At 41.8% G+C, this 14,929-nt stretch overlaps 1 protein-coding gene across 29 annotated transcripts in view; it reads left to right on the top strand.

Annotated features, from left to right (window-relative positions):
* The window catches only part of GLIS3 (GLIS family zinc finger 3), a 545,819-nt gene that overhangs the window by 515,724 nt on the left and 15,166 nt on the right, over positions 1-14,929 (top strand). For 28 of the 29 annotated variants that reach the window (XM_049092635.1, XM_049092627.1, XM_025423460.3 and 25 more), the window contains one exon: positions 1,509-1,687. In XM_049092635.1, the coding sequence (XP_048948592.1) occupies positions 1,509-1,687 (179 nt within the window). Of the gene's footprint in view, positions 1-1,508; positions 1,688-12,830; positions 13,102-14,929 lie in introns of those variants that run through there. The other variant, XM_049092638.1, reaches the window with a different exon arrangement.

The raw sequence follows: 14,929 nt of genomic DNA, 5'->3' as shown, positions 1-14,929 counted from the left end.
CTTTTATTCCCAGATGAAGAAATATAATCAGGAAGCAAGTCAAAGGCTCTTGCTGCTTTGCCCAAACCCAGAATTGAGATGCCATGACATAGATTGTTTCCAATTCAAGTCCTCCCCATTTTCCCTGGGGGTCTCCTGCCCACAGGGCTCTGGGATGGTGTGGTTGTGTGGACTCATAGCCCAAAAGCCTGCAATCCCACAATTCTTCAGCTCCCTCCCATGACCTCAGAGAGAATTGCCAGCCACATCAGGGACATGTTCCCCAAGAAAATAGCCTCCATATGAGGAATCCTGGCACTTGAGTTTTTACTAGATGTTCTCAGGGTAGTGCCAGGGTTCATTTGCGATGTGTTCTCTCAGGCCGTTGAGCACATCTTCCAGGCTAATTCCAATTAAGATGATACACTTGGAAAATATATATTTGCCCGGCCCAGGGTACTCAATTACTGTTCTCTCGCAGCAAAGTGAAAAGATGCATCCTAATGCAGCCAGTTTGTTTCGGCCTCCTCTGGATACCTCTCTTCTCAACTTCCTGGGCCTTTTTGTGGAGACCAAACAATTCATTGCTGATACAGTTTGCTCCCCAATTATTTTGTCAACTTCATTTCACAGCTCTGACAGGTTCCCTGTGCCAGCACCCTACGGACCTGGCCATCATGTAGACACTGGTAAACTTGAACACCATTCTCATAACAACACCCTAGAAAGTGCTAGAAAGTCATTTTAGACCCAGGGAGTCAGACCCTGCTAATTGCCCTTCACAATCAGAAGACTGGTGGACAGTTATCAATTTGGTGTCTCAGGTTAGTTGGTCAAGTCACATTCTATCTGCACGTCCCTCCTCCAAAACTGCCGGTAGCTTTACTGTGATTAGCACACGTGGCTGCAAAAGATATCCCACATTGCGCTGTTCTTGGGCTCTGGGCAGTGTTCTTTGCCAAGCACAGAGCCCATGCAGATAGGTTCTGGATCTCAAACCACAGTTGACCTTTGAGGTTTAGCTTCACTCATTCTTGGCAAAAGAAACTGTATTGTTTAAAGGGAACAGGATGAGAGAGGCTTATGATAAAGACTTGTAACACTTCTTGGACCTCAGATATGTCTCACAGAACAAAATGTTTATGAGCTAAGTGTAAATGAATCAGAAACATAAGGATCACATTTCCCCTAAAATGCAAACGAATTTAAAAATTAGCAGAAAAAGGGGCCTGGCAAAAGATGTGCTTTGCATTTCACCAAACCCAGAGTATTTGAAATGCATTTTAAGAGGCTTGACAAACCCAAACTGTGACTATATTTTCCCTTCCTTGACCTCGCCTCATCCCCTCAGTTTCTCACTTGAGAAGCCAGTGGTTAAAAGTGGGAGAAAGTCTTCAGCACTTCCCTTTGAGAGCTTCTTGTCATGCTCTTATCCAGCCAGGGTGCAAATCAGAATTTGGCAATTTGAGTGTGTCTCTGCTCCTGCTTCTTCGTGCCCCTCACGCTTCCTTTTGTGATCATATTCCTAGGTTTGCACCTTCTGTTCCATCTCCTCACCACATCAGCCCCCGGAGGGTTCCAGCTCCTTCTTCAGTAATGCAGAGAACACAGCCTCCCCACACCCAGCAGCCTGCGGGCGGGCCACACCTGAAGTCTTACCAGCCGGAAACAAACTCTTCCTTTCAACCAAACGGAATCCATGTCCACGGTAAGTGGGGAGCCAACAGCCCCCTTGAGTCTCAACAAGTGATACTGTGCCGTCGTTACCAGTGCTGGGTTCCTTCGATTCGGCACACACCAAGCTTTGGCTTTCATGACTTTCCTCTAAAATGTCACACTTCATCCTCCAAGCATTTTGTCTGCAAATGTTTTCCTGGAACTTGCTAGGCACGAGGATTGCTCATCAATGGCTCCTTAGGATAAGGAGCAAATTGATCTAATATTTTTCAAATAGGTGATACAGTGCTGGGAGCGCAAAAGGAGGCACAGGGAGATCTTCTAAATGAGTTGCACTTATTGACAGCTTTGGTTGGACTAGTTTGCAGGGTGGTGTCATACAGCATACAGTAGATTTCATATGAAATCTCATAGCATTTTCCTGGTGTTGGCCCTAAGCTGGTATAACTTATGACACCCCAGAGCAGTCAGCCCAAGATGATGGTCTGTTTACTGGCCAGTGATTTAACACCTCACAGATAGGCCCTAACAACAGTATCTTGTTTCCTAAACAATAAATAGTCACTTAAAGCAGAACCACAGGAGTGCTTTTGCCCAGGCATACCCCTTCTTCCACAGATCCCATATCCCCAGAAGCTCTTCGTCTTTCAAGGCCCAGGTGATATGACACCTCCTTGCTGAAGCCTCCCTTCGTGTTCTAGCTGGATTGCATCTCTCCTGGCTCCAGGTGCATATCACCTGCATCACTCAGATAGCACTCTTCTCTCTCTACCTTGTTAAGTTACTTCTTAGTGAGGAACATTTGCCTTTCTATTAATGTATAAGCTTCTTTCTGAGGTCAGAATTTTCTGACCCATTGTTCTTTTTCTTGGAGAACTTAGCACAGTTCTCTACATGCTGTGAAGACACACAGATGCTTGGCAAATGCAGAGAGAAAAAACAGGAGGAAAGGAAAAGCAAGAGAAATCATGATGGTATTCAAAATGTGAAGATTTGTGGTTGAACTTAGAACATACATGGAGAACCAAGTTTGGCTCAATTTCTTTTTTTTATTTACACCAATTTTGCTGACTCAGGCAGATATCTTTGTGAACATTCATAGAAAGTTGAATTGAGTTGTCAAATCACATAGGCTCAGACTATATGTAGTCTTTAACTTGCTGGCGGTGAAGGGGATACTGTCCATTTAAACAAGAGTTTCAGCTCCTGAAAAATAGGACTCTCCTCCATCTGCCTCTTGCTAATTCCTGAGTTTGTTCCACGTGAGTTGTTATTTGATGTTACTGAGTGGTGTCCCCAAATCTTAATCAGGATTTCAGCTGAGTGTGAATAAGCATGACTGACTTCCCAAGACGGCAGAATCAGGGAGTGCTGTGGAGTGAGGTGTATGTGAGGACATCCCAGTAGGGGTCTGGACAGCCAGAGAGGAGGACAGAATAGTGAGCTATGGGGAGAGAAAGACGTTAAGAAGCCCAGGCCACTGGCTCCATCCATCTCCTCTCTTGCTGAGAGCCATCACACAAACCCTCATCCCCTGACAGAACCTGGGCTTCCACCATTGTTTGGGCCTATGGTAATTTTTATCCTTTTCCATCGGGTAACCTTTTTCTTAAGTTTTAGTTGTGTATTTATTCAACCAAGAAATATTTCTTGAGTATCAACTGTGCACAAAGCAATGCATGTGTGAGAAAGGAGATCTCTGAGGGAGATCTCCTCACCCAGACAAAAAGCTTGTCCAATATAGGGGAGATCCAGGTCCCCTGTGTTGGGAAGCCACCTTTACTGCAGGCAGGAGGTAGACAATGTGGGCTTTTAGGGATACAGAGTAGGGCACTGATCCTACCACACAGGACTTTAACCCTTCACATTTTAACATGGTGGAGGTCTGAACATGCATCAGTCAGTGGCATCATACGATTGGCAATGATTTTTCTCTCTAATGCTATAAAAAATAATGGAGCATTTCAGGCAATGGTTTCATAGGTCCAATGAAAGGCCATATAACACACTTAGATTACAATGTGAAACATTTTAAAAATTCAAAAATTAATCTACATGTAGCCAAAAAAAATGGAAGGAAATATTCCAAAACATTAACAATTTTGTTTTGTTTTTAATCATAATGGGAAGGATAATGGATAATTTGTTTTCTTTTTTTTCTGCTTTCTGAAGAAATTTTTCAAGAGATTTTGGAATTAGACCAATTCGATTACAAATGCCAATCCACTCAACTGTGTGACTCTGAACAACTTCTGAGGGGTCTCACCCACCTTCTCTCATCAGTGGTTACAAAGAGGCCACAAGAAAAGCACCTGACGCAGAGTAGGAGCTTAATTAATTTAATGCTTTTATTTCTTCTCCCTCCCTTTTCTTTATTGGACTCTTTGAGAATAGGAATAATGTCTCTAGCCTTAGGGCACATATAATTCTTGGTGCAAAGTAGGCATTTAATAAATATTTACTGAATAAACGATTGACACACTCTCATTTAACGAATGCAAAATGAAACCAGACAACACAGAAAATGAGATCCACCTTATCATTTTGTACCACATCCTGGCAAAAGACTCTTCTCCCATATTTCTCTTTTTTAGTTGAATAATGAGTACATTGTCAACTTGAAACCATTGAGTTGCTTTTTTATTTTAACTTTTACTTCAATTGTTAAAAATTCCCCTGGCCAATGAGAAACTGCCAACAGCAACCTAAAAATAAATACATATGACAAGGCTTTCTGGAAGAGATCAGGATAGAGTTATGCAAATTGGGAAACATAACTTTCTTTTAGAAGATGGGCAAGGAGCTGCTGTGATGGGCTCACAGAGGGAATGTCCAGGCTTTAGCCACTGGGCCACTGCTAAGAATGAAGGAGTGGGCATCCAGTTGCAGCCTTACTTCATCCTCCAAGCATTTTGTCTGCAAATGTTTTCCTGGAACTTGCTAGGCACGAGGATTGCTCATCAATGGCTCCTTAGGATAAGGAGCAAATTGATCTAATATTTTTCAAATAGGTGATACAGTGCTGGGAGCGCAAAAGGAGGCACAGGGAGATCTTCTAAATGAGTTGCAATTATTGACAGCTTTGGTTGGACTAGTTTGCAGGGTGGTGTCATACAGCATCTTGGTACCAGGGAACTTCATCCCCTCATAAAACTAGATTTTTAAAACCCCAAGCACAGTGTCAGCGTGCAGATATGAGAGCCACAATGAGTGAGTGTTCTGTTTTTCAAGAAGTTCATGGCTTTCATAAGTGCCGTCACCCCCATCCTCTGTATTCCCTGCGGTACGTAGAGGTCAGAGAAAAATGTCATCAGTGTATTTTTAGAGATAAGAACTAGAACACAGAAGAAAACAAAATGTCTAGGCATCTCTGCCTTCCTGGCCAAGCACACAGGCATCTTTAACAAGAGGTCCACATTTCCAAGCCACGTTCTCCATCTGTGTGTTTCTGAGTCAAAGGCCCACCAAAATAAATATGTATTTACATCTTTCCATGGGGAAATATACTTGTATGTAGATGCTGTTTCCTTACACAGAGCTATGCAAGTTAGAATTCAAAGGGTTTTGGTCTTACAGATGAGGAAGAAAATGATGTCCCATTGGGCTTTGCTCATGCCATGTTAACTGATACAGAGCTTAGACTTTGTGGGCTGTGTGTGTACGTGTGTGTGTGTGTGTGTGTGTGTATTGGTTTATTTGCTATCAAACTATGCTTGACAGACAATGTTATGTTTCAGGTGTACAACATAGTGGTTTGACAAGTCTGCGCTTCCCCACGATCAGTATAGTCACCATCTGTCGCCATACATTATTGCAGTATTAATGAGTGTTTCATAAAAGGCACACTTTGAAAAGATTAATAGTACTGCTTGTTCGATTCCCTCACCCAGCAAATGACCCAGGACTAGAGCTCAGCTTTGTTGATTCTGCATCGACTTCATCCATTTATGTCACCTTCATTAGTAAGGTAGATGAGGTGTCATTCCTTTTAACGTTTGAATGTTGGTAGCATTTACAGGTCTCTGTTTGGGTGGCATCTCCAAGGCAACTTTTAAGTACATTTTAGTCTTTTATTTTAGATGTAAACATAGGAACAACTCTTTCCAATCATGTAAGCTTGTTCTGCAGTCTTTTCTTTCTCTTTAGGACTATTCTCTTGCCCGGGCAAGCTTCAGAATCTTGCCTGGATTAGTTGCCTGAGAGTTGATATTTGTACATTTTGTTATGGTACTAATGGATAATTTCTTTTTAAATGCCCTATTCATTCTGGGCTCTTAGAATGCCATGGGAATTCCTAAAACAGCATTTTCACAACCTTCCTGCTTCTGGACCCATCAAGGAGAGGCCAAGTTCAATTCAGCAAGTGTTTGTTGGTCCCTGTGCCAGGCAAACATGAATGCCATTTAATCAATGGGGTGACACATGCAGTAATAATAATAATAATAATAATAATAATAATAATATCAAGGCACCTGATTTATTCAGAAGAAGGTGTCGTAGAAGTGTTTCTAGAGATGACTCTTGAATCGGGTTTTGAAGATAAATAGAGGAGGCTGGGAACCAGCAAGCCCAGCTCATAGAAGGATTTGGGGCTATTATGAGTATAATGCCACTGAGTGGAGAAGGCAGCCTGATATTTTAGGAAAGTAATCCACGGCATGTGTAGGGAACAGAATTGGAGAAGTGAGAATGTAGCACCCTAACTGCTTGGATTATATTGCACCGCACCAGTACAGCACCCAAACAACAAGACTGAATAGTCCAGTTCACTCAGATGCCACTGATAAGTTAGAAGAATGGTGTCAAAAGAATGCAGAATTGTGTGCATTCACCGGCAGTCTTTTCTAGGCAAGGGGAACTAGAATAGCAAAAGAAGGAAATAAAACAAGCTTTCAGCCCTGCTGCTGCACAGGCAGAAGCTCCTCTAGCCCCTATAATACAGTCGGAAATGAGCCAGCCCCTAAGGTCGCCTTCCCCGGAGAGGCAAGCACCTGGCCTCGCATGGCCCTAGGCTGGCAGATCAGTCTTTCCCATACGCTGGTTCTAGCACCTGTTGTCTCATTCCTGCAAGCCAACTTTTCCAGTCAATACTTTTGAGCATTTCTGAACCACCAAGGAGCCTCTAGCTGCATAGAACTGGCTGCCCAGTTTCCCTCTTGATTATGTTGTTCCTGCTATAGTTAGAAGGTTGCATAGATTTTGAGTGGTCTGTCCCAATCCCAAATTTCCCCAAAGAGCCTGTTATCTGCAGTCCACATTGTACAGAGCACAAGATGTTTCCAGATTTGTTTCTCATGTTAGAACAGCACTCCCAGTGTATGGCTTTGCTCTCCCTCTATTACAAGACACCTGGTAGTAGACAGTGCTTGGGGGGAACAGCCCATGGAGCCCACGGTGCGCCAGCCCCTGCCAGCTTCCCACTTTGCCATATGTAACAAGCGGCTTCCATCCTCCTGTTGATAATATAGATGCTGACATTCTCCATATCCCATCCCAGTTTTCGGTCATGGAGGAGGGAGGAGAATGAAGTACAGGCAGACCCCAAACTTTGGCACAGGCTACCGTCACTTGCGAGGGAGTCTGGGAAGGAGGATATTTCAGTGCATTGCTAGGCTTAACAAAATTGCGATGCTGTCAATAACATTTATTGGAGAGGCACACAACACAGGGCCTGCCAAACAGTCTCCGAACTAGTTTTCTGATCTGCAAAATGGAACTCTCAGATCCTTCACACTGATTACCTCTCGGAAATCAGTGGTAGAGGCTTTCTGGAGGGTTCTGCCCTTGTTCTGCACCTCTCCTGCAGCCTCTTAGGTTGCTATGCTTTTCACCCCTTGCTCTTATCATTACCTTCGGGAGAAGCCAGTTACTAACATAGATTTCCATCATACATGATCCAGTCATTAGATTTCATTAGAACACCATGGAGCTGCATCCCAGCCTGGGCAGTCTGATAGCAAGACAGTGGCAGTGCAGAGGGGGAGCCTTTTCTCATGATTTAGAGCTGTCCTGCCCCAGTCCCTGTAGAAGCTGGCCCCTGTCAGCTCGTCAGCTCGCAGACAGTGGTGGCATTTTCTCACCTCAATAAGGTATGGTAAGCTTGACAGCCCAGTTCACATTGACGTCTCAGGAAACAAAAGGTTTCCAGCCACCAGCCAGCCTCCAGGAACAAAATACTTTGTAAAGGGCTTGTCCTACCAAACAGCCAAACTATCTTTCAAGCCTAAGGAATCTCAGAGCATTAATATTTAAATGGTGAGGTGGCCCTTACAAGTTTAACTTCTTCCTCTGAGTTCCTGTTTATTTACAGTGATTGTGTAATGGTACTTTCCAGAAGAGTCCTATGGGTTACAGCCATGACTGATGTCATTTGTGGGGGTTTATGTTAAATGTTTAAAGGTTATTTTTTTTAAAGGCAAATTGTAGAGACAATAAACACACCCCGTCCCACAGGAAATGTAGTCACATCTGCATACGTGAAGTTGTGAAATGAAGTAGTTAAGTCTAGAAATTGTATTGCTTAGGATTTAAGCATGTGTCACAAATTCCCCTTGAGATCTCAGGAAGACAAATAAGATTGATTATAAATCAGAGCATAATCGTCTTCACTGAGAAAGTTGTGACATACTCACGAGGAGAATGAGCCAGTGAGCGCACTTCATGTTCTCCCAGTGTTCGCAGAAGCAGTCCCAATCAGGACTAATTTTTGGTATCAGCCATGATGTTATTAATGCTTATATAGTACTAGGGATTGATGATTAGATCCAGAGAAATTCTTAATTACTCTTATACACTTAATTACTACGAAATTACCCCAAGAGCAGTTTTATATAACTAGTACTTGATGAATTCTGACAGTGTGCTAATTCTATTAAACAAAAGTTAAATTTAGGTGTGTATAGGGGGTATAGTTGGCATCTCAGCATGTTGGGCTTTGTGGGAGGGGTGTAAAATGGTCATCTTCATCAGAAGAGCTGTTTAAATGATTAGTTATGGAAACGACTGAACTGTGAATAATCTACGTATGTAATTAAGTATATACCCACACACACACAGACTAAACCCATATAACCATAAGGATATTAACATGATTGGATCAACTAACCATCGCGAAAAAGTTTCCTGGGGACAGGAACTATATCCTCTTACAATGTTTTGCACAAAGTAAGTGCTTCAATAAAAGTTTGTGGAAGAAATGTGAATGAATAAAAGGATGATGGGGGGGGGGTTGCTTATGCCTTACTAGGCTGATCCATAGAGCCAGCCCTTGGTAAAACCATGATTAGGAGTCAAGTTTCCAGGGCTCCTCTTTTCTCTGGGCACTTGCTCCTTTTTCTCTGTCCCTCTCATTATATATCCAGTGTTTACCCAACTGCCTGGGACCTCTCCCCAGAGGAAAGAGGATGATCTAATGATTCTCTTACACATTAAGGTTAAAGTTAATACAGTAAGTATTCCTTCCCATGGGTCTTTGCACACCTGGGACTGAATGTTTAATAGTGAACCACGAAGCAGTGGCAGCCTTCTGCAGCAATGGCAGCCCCGAGGAAGAGGTGTCTGAGACATTCCGATAGATAAAAGTCTCTTGTTTCTGAAAGTTTCCAAAACATTGTTTTCAGTTTTCAAAGCATTCACATCCACTAGCTTACATAATTGGTTATATTATCTCAGAAGAGATTACCAGAAGAGGAAATTGTGAAGTGCCCAGATAATACAGGGAGATAAATAATGAATTATAGAAAGAAAGAAAAAAAAAAAAAGTAGGGGCACCTGAGTGGCTCAGTCACTTAACATGTCCATCTCTTGATTTCAGCTCAGGTCATGGTCTTAGGGTCGTGATATCAATCCCCATGACAGCTCTGTGCTGGATGTGGAACCTGCTTAAGATTCTCTTTCTCTCTCTCTACTTCTCTCCCTCTCTCTCTACCCCTCACCCCCAACAAAAAGAGAAGAACAAAGTAGATAAAAAGACTTTAGAGTCAGGCAGATCTGAATTGGAATCCTGTGGCCAATCATGCAATGCCCTGAATCTCAGTTTCCTGGCTTGTAATATGGGATGTAGTGAAACCACTCTTTCAGAGTTGATATAAAAATGAGAAAAAAATGCATAGCTCATGGTAGATGCTGAGTTAATTAGAGCTGTTTGTTGTTGTTGTTACTTTTCTTCTGTGTTCCAGATGCCAGTTGCTCTGGATATATCCGCTTGTGTTGTTTTAAATCTTCACAATAACATAAGTAAAAATACCAACATACTGTTGCCTTCCAGGCGAGGCTGCAAGATACAGCACCTTGCCCCAGGTCATACATCTAGGACATGTCAGAGCTAATTTGAGGAAGACTCTGACCCCAATCCCACACTCATTGTCCTTCGTGATGGCAGATGTAGGTATAGTATACGGAAGTTTTGAGTTGCTTGGGAATTCTCTCTGTGTGATGTTTAAGTGTGGAACCATTAACGATGAGGTCCCCTCCAGGGCTAAAATTCTGCAGGCAGTACAGGGACTGTGGTTGGTGAGAAAGTAGTTTCCCACTGGCCACTTGGTGTTGTGTCTTCTTTGCCAGGCAGTGCAGTGAATACTTATGGTGCCCTTTCTCATTAATCTCATAACAACACAATAAAGAAGGTATTGTTTGCTCCCATTTCACAGATGAAAGATCTAAATCACTGAAATGTTAAGTGACTTGCTCTAGGTTTCCTAGGTGGGGCTGGAAAATATACCCAGGACCATCTAACAACAGAGTCTGTGCTCTCAAGCAGTGACATGTCACTATAGAGAAAGGAGCATTCACTCTCTCATTGTCCCCATGGGATTGCCACACGGGTGTGTGTGTGTGTGTGTGTGTGTGTGTGTGTGTGAGATAGTCTCACACATGCCATGTTTGCCTCTCAAGTACATGCATGCTGGGGTAACTGTTAGAAGCATGATTACTAAATCAACAAACCAGGGTTATTGGACTGTTTGCACAGTCCTTAAAATACAATTTGAAAATTCTTAGTGAATTTTTTTTAATTTACCTATTTTTTAAATTAAAAGTGCTTAGTGTACTTAAGCTTATGAAGAGTTGAAATTATTTTCAGCACTAGTGAAACATAATGACCATGAAGTCTATTAATGACTTTTTAGGTGTTTATAGAAATGAAATGTATGTGTTGTATGTGTACTTACATACACTCACACGTATATACATGTGTACACACATGCTCTGTTATAAAGATGGACTCACATTCTGCGTTTTATTTTATGACTTACCTTTTTTTAAAACTTAAAAATATATATGAATCTGCTTTCTAGGTAAAGGTATATAGATCAACTTCTTTAAAAAAATTGTGTAGTAGTTGCAGGAACCTGTCATTTTTTTTAATCATTCCCCTACTGATTTGTTTTTGCTTTTATTAACAATGCTATATTAAATCTCTTATGCACATACAAGTGTTTACATGAACACTCACACACATATGTATCTCTTTGCATACTTTCTTCAGGAATTATTTATGGAAGAAAAATTGCCAGATTGATGGATATGCACATTTTAAAGTTAGGTACATACTGCCATAGGTCCCTGGACAAAGACTATGCCAGTGTAGACTCCGCAAAAATGCACTAGACACATTTCCCCACCCCAGATGTCATCAGTCATTTTAATTCTTGCCAACGTGTGCAGCAAAATTATTTTGCCTTTGCCTTTGGTTAGTATTGTGATTCAGCATCTTTTCATATTCTTATTGAGCTCCAAAGGTAGTTTCATTATAACAGGAATGCAGTGGCTGTCACTGCTACTTGGGTGGTTATATTACTTATGAAGCTGTTTGCTCCTTCTCTCACCCTACCAGGCAGGCTGTGTTGCTTGCAGCCTGATACTTTGTTTTCCTCATTGGAACCCAAAAATGTATCGAAGAAAAGGAAAATAGCCAGAAAATTTCCATTTCATTGACTATTGTGACTTCTCTGTCAGTTAACTTAAAAACATTTATAGAAAAAGTGATGAACATTCTTACAGATTTAGCGCTTTTTCATTCTTTGGGGGAATTAATGACATTTTTTTCCAGAAGCAAATGTTCTGTCTTATATCTGAAACTCATGAAGTTTAGCCTCTAATGAATGGAGCTCTTAAAATCAAGTTAAATATTTTCTTATAATTCTATTTTACAGGCTGCTTAGTTGGACTCTTCAGGGCTGAACATATTAATGGCAATCTGTGTCTTGTGATTCTTGTATTTTTAGTTGGAATTTTCCTTGTAAACATGATAAGCAGTTGATGGCTTAGAAGAAAAAATGTGAATAGCTGTGGGTGCAGTTTTCTTAAAATAAAGGAGGGAAAAACCCCACATCAGGAACATTTGGGTGACTGGTAGTGAGAGTACTGTGTTAACAAAGCAAAACAACACTGAAACACCAGAACTACCTTGATCTGTGCTCATTCAGATCATCTGAGCTCAGACCAGGTTGCAGAACAATCCTAGTTTCCCTAGAATTTCTAGTTGATTTACTTACAGTGTGAATGTCCTCTCTGATTACAGAAAATTTCCCTCTCCAACCAGATTGTTCTGACCAAACCCTCCATTTCATTCTCTTGCAAGGTCTTTAAGAACTAGACCTTATAAGATGCGGCCATGAAGTAAAAACATTCAGGCATTTTTCTAGATCATTCAAGTATAACAACAAGCCCTCCCTCTCCCCCATATTCCTCCACCAAATCTAGCCTCGTATCACACATTGCTGAACACAACTTATTCTTCAAGTTCATAAATTTTCTCATCATAACGGCAAAATGATTCCAGAGATCTGAATTAGCAAAGTCTTTACCGAAGGTCTTTTGCATCTTTGGATCTGGGCTGGTACAGCATTTTTGTCAATACCAGTGAGGTCAATGAGAGTATCTACATTTATATTGCAATGTATGTTTTATAAATTACTCTTAGGTACAAAAATTTTATCAGCACCGGGTAACTATAATGGAACTGACCAGTAAGCTATTTGTTAGATAGAAACCTGAATTCTCATTATAACTTTATGAAGACAGTAGGAAATCTATTTCTGCCCCTATTTAGAGATGAAATTCAAGAGTAGTTGATCAAGTTCCTTGACCTCGGAATGGTTTCCTCAAAGAGCACAGGGCATTCTGTGGGTGGATCAGGTTACCTAATTCTTCTGCCCACTCTTTTTTCTCTTCAGGCGCAGTAGCCTCTCTAGCACCCAGCAGAGAAGGGTGGCTTGGAGCAACACAACTCTCCAGGTCACCTGGACCAGGCCGATCATATCTTCATCATCTTTGTTCCTCCTTTAAAAAAAGTAAAATTCCGGGATCCCTGGGTGGTGCAGTGGTTTAGCGCCTGCCTTTGGCCCAGGGCGCGATCCTGGAGACCCAGGATCGAATCCCACGTCAGGCTCCAGGTGCATGGAGCCTGCTTCTCCCTCTGCCTCTGCCTCTGCCTCTCTCTCTCTCTGTGACTATCATAAATAAATAAAAATTAAAAAAAAAAAAAGTAAAATTCCATGTTAGAATAAGAAGTCACACAGACAGGCTATAATATAGAAGTTTATAGATCAGAATCTTTTTTTTCTAAATTTTATTGATTTATTATTTATTTTAGATCAGATTCTTTGAGCATAGTTGTGATCCCTCTCACTATTTGTATTTTCACCGAAGGCTCTAGCTGTTGAGTGTCATTCACTCATTCATTTATTCATTCTCAAATACTCAGCTTCTCTATGTGCCAGGTTCTGTTTGAGGTGCTAAAGCTAAAACTTCCAGTAGAGGAAGCAGGCTTATACCTACGGGGTGAATTTGGCAAGTAAGACCTTTGAAGTCAACAGTAAGAGAATAGTCTTCTTGGTCCATGTGTAGGCGGGGAATCATACCATCTATTTATCCCTTGTAGCACTTGGCAAATTTTTAGATGCTTAATATATACTTAAAATTCAGGATTTTAGTGTGCAGTAGAATGAGATTAAGCAGGAAAGGAAGGACCCTATAGACTATATACAGCCATCAGAGCACAGACCCCCAGGTGGCTAAGAGTGGGCCCTGTCTCACACTTGTGCCCATGGTTTGAGTAATCTCCTGCTGAACCCCTGCCTCAGAGCAAAGCAACCCCTGTTGCTGCATACTATTAGGCCTCTTGCAAATCTACTGTCTAGAATGTTAAGTTGAGATGAAATCTGGGCTTGAAGCAAAACAGTATAGAAATATATATAAGTGGGTTAGAGATAGCAGAGTGGACATTACACTTACAAAACATTAAGAATGTCACTGGATTCCAGGATCTATGTCACCCTCTTCTATCAACTGCCAGGAAATTTGTTCACTCTTAGATCTGAGTGCTAGGAAATTGTATAATCACAGACTTGGATTCAAACAAGCAAGCAGTCACCTAGTTAGTAGACTGGATATATTTCAGGAATCTGGTTACAGCTAGACAACAGAAGTCCATGTCACAAGATGGTCCTTACTACTATGAAGCCCATTAGTAAGACCAAGACTTCTGAGTCACTCAAGTGAGATCCCATGATTTCACCTTGACCAAGACCTTCAGTGTGCAGGAAGGGCATTGGGGTAGGGAGGGAGGCCATCTTAATCCATATCTGCTGAGAGTGTAAGCCAGTCAGTGAGAGCAGTCATCATTTCTGTACTGCTGAGAGTCCTCAGAGTTCATCAAAAAGGACAGGGGACCAGCTGATGAGAAGAGATGCCCATCAGAAGCACTCTCTTCCTCTATTTCAAATGAAATCAGAGCTGTTCTGTGTTTTCCTATCTGTATTTCATTTGGAAAACTTGCTGAAGATTAAAAATCATCTAAAAGATGTTCTCAGAACCTCTCACTCTTTAGTGTAAGAAATACCTTGTTAAACATGAAGATTTCCAGACCATTGACCCAGACATTCTGATTCACTCAGTCTGCCCAAAGCTGAGCTGGAACTGATGCTGTGGCATCTTCTTTAAGAGCCACGGACCTAGACCCCAATTGTGGGGCTCAGTGCCCCCTTTGCCATGCTTCTCCAATCAGGGGTAATCCAAAGGAAGCAATTGGCCAATGGTGGAGAATGTAAATACTTTCCCACTTCCTTCTTCCTTTACTTCCTGGGGAAGTCCTCTAAATATCGCACAACCTAAAAACCAGAATGGCTCTCATAGAGCCCGGTGGGGGCAGGGGGACTACAGCTCTTCTTTGTCTGAAATCCTCTTCTCTGCCAGACTTTTCTTACAGCAGAGCTTGCTTGGAAGGCCAGGGGCACACAGTATTAAGTCTTCATTCCTTGCCATTCTTTCCTTG

This window comes from Canis lupus, chromosome 1, assembly GCF_003254725.2.
Source record: "Canis lupus dingo isolate Sandy chromosome 1, ASM325472v2, whole genome shotgun sequence".
NCBI lineage: Eukaryota > Metazoa > Chordata > Mammalia > Carnivora > Canidae > Canis > Canis lupus.
Note: the sequence above shows the minus strand (reverse complement) of the source record. Positions and strands in the feature narration are given on the sequence as shown.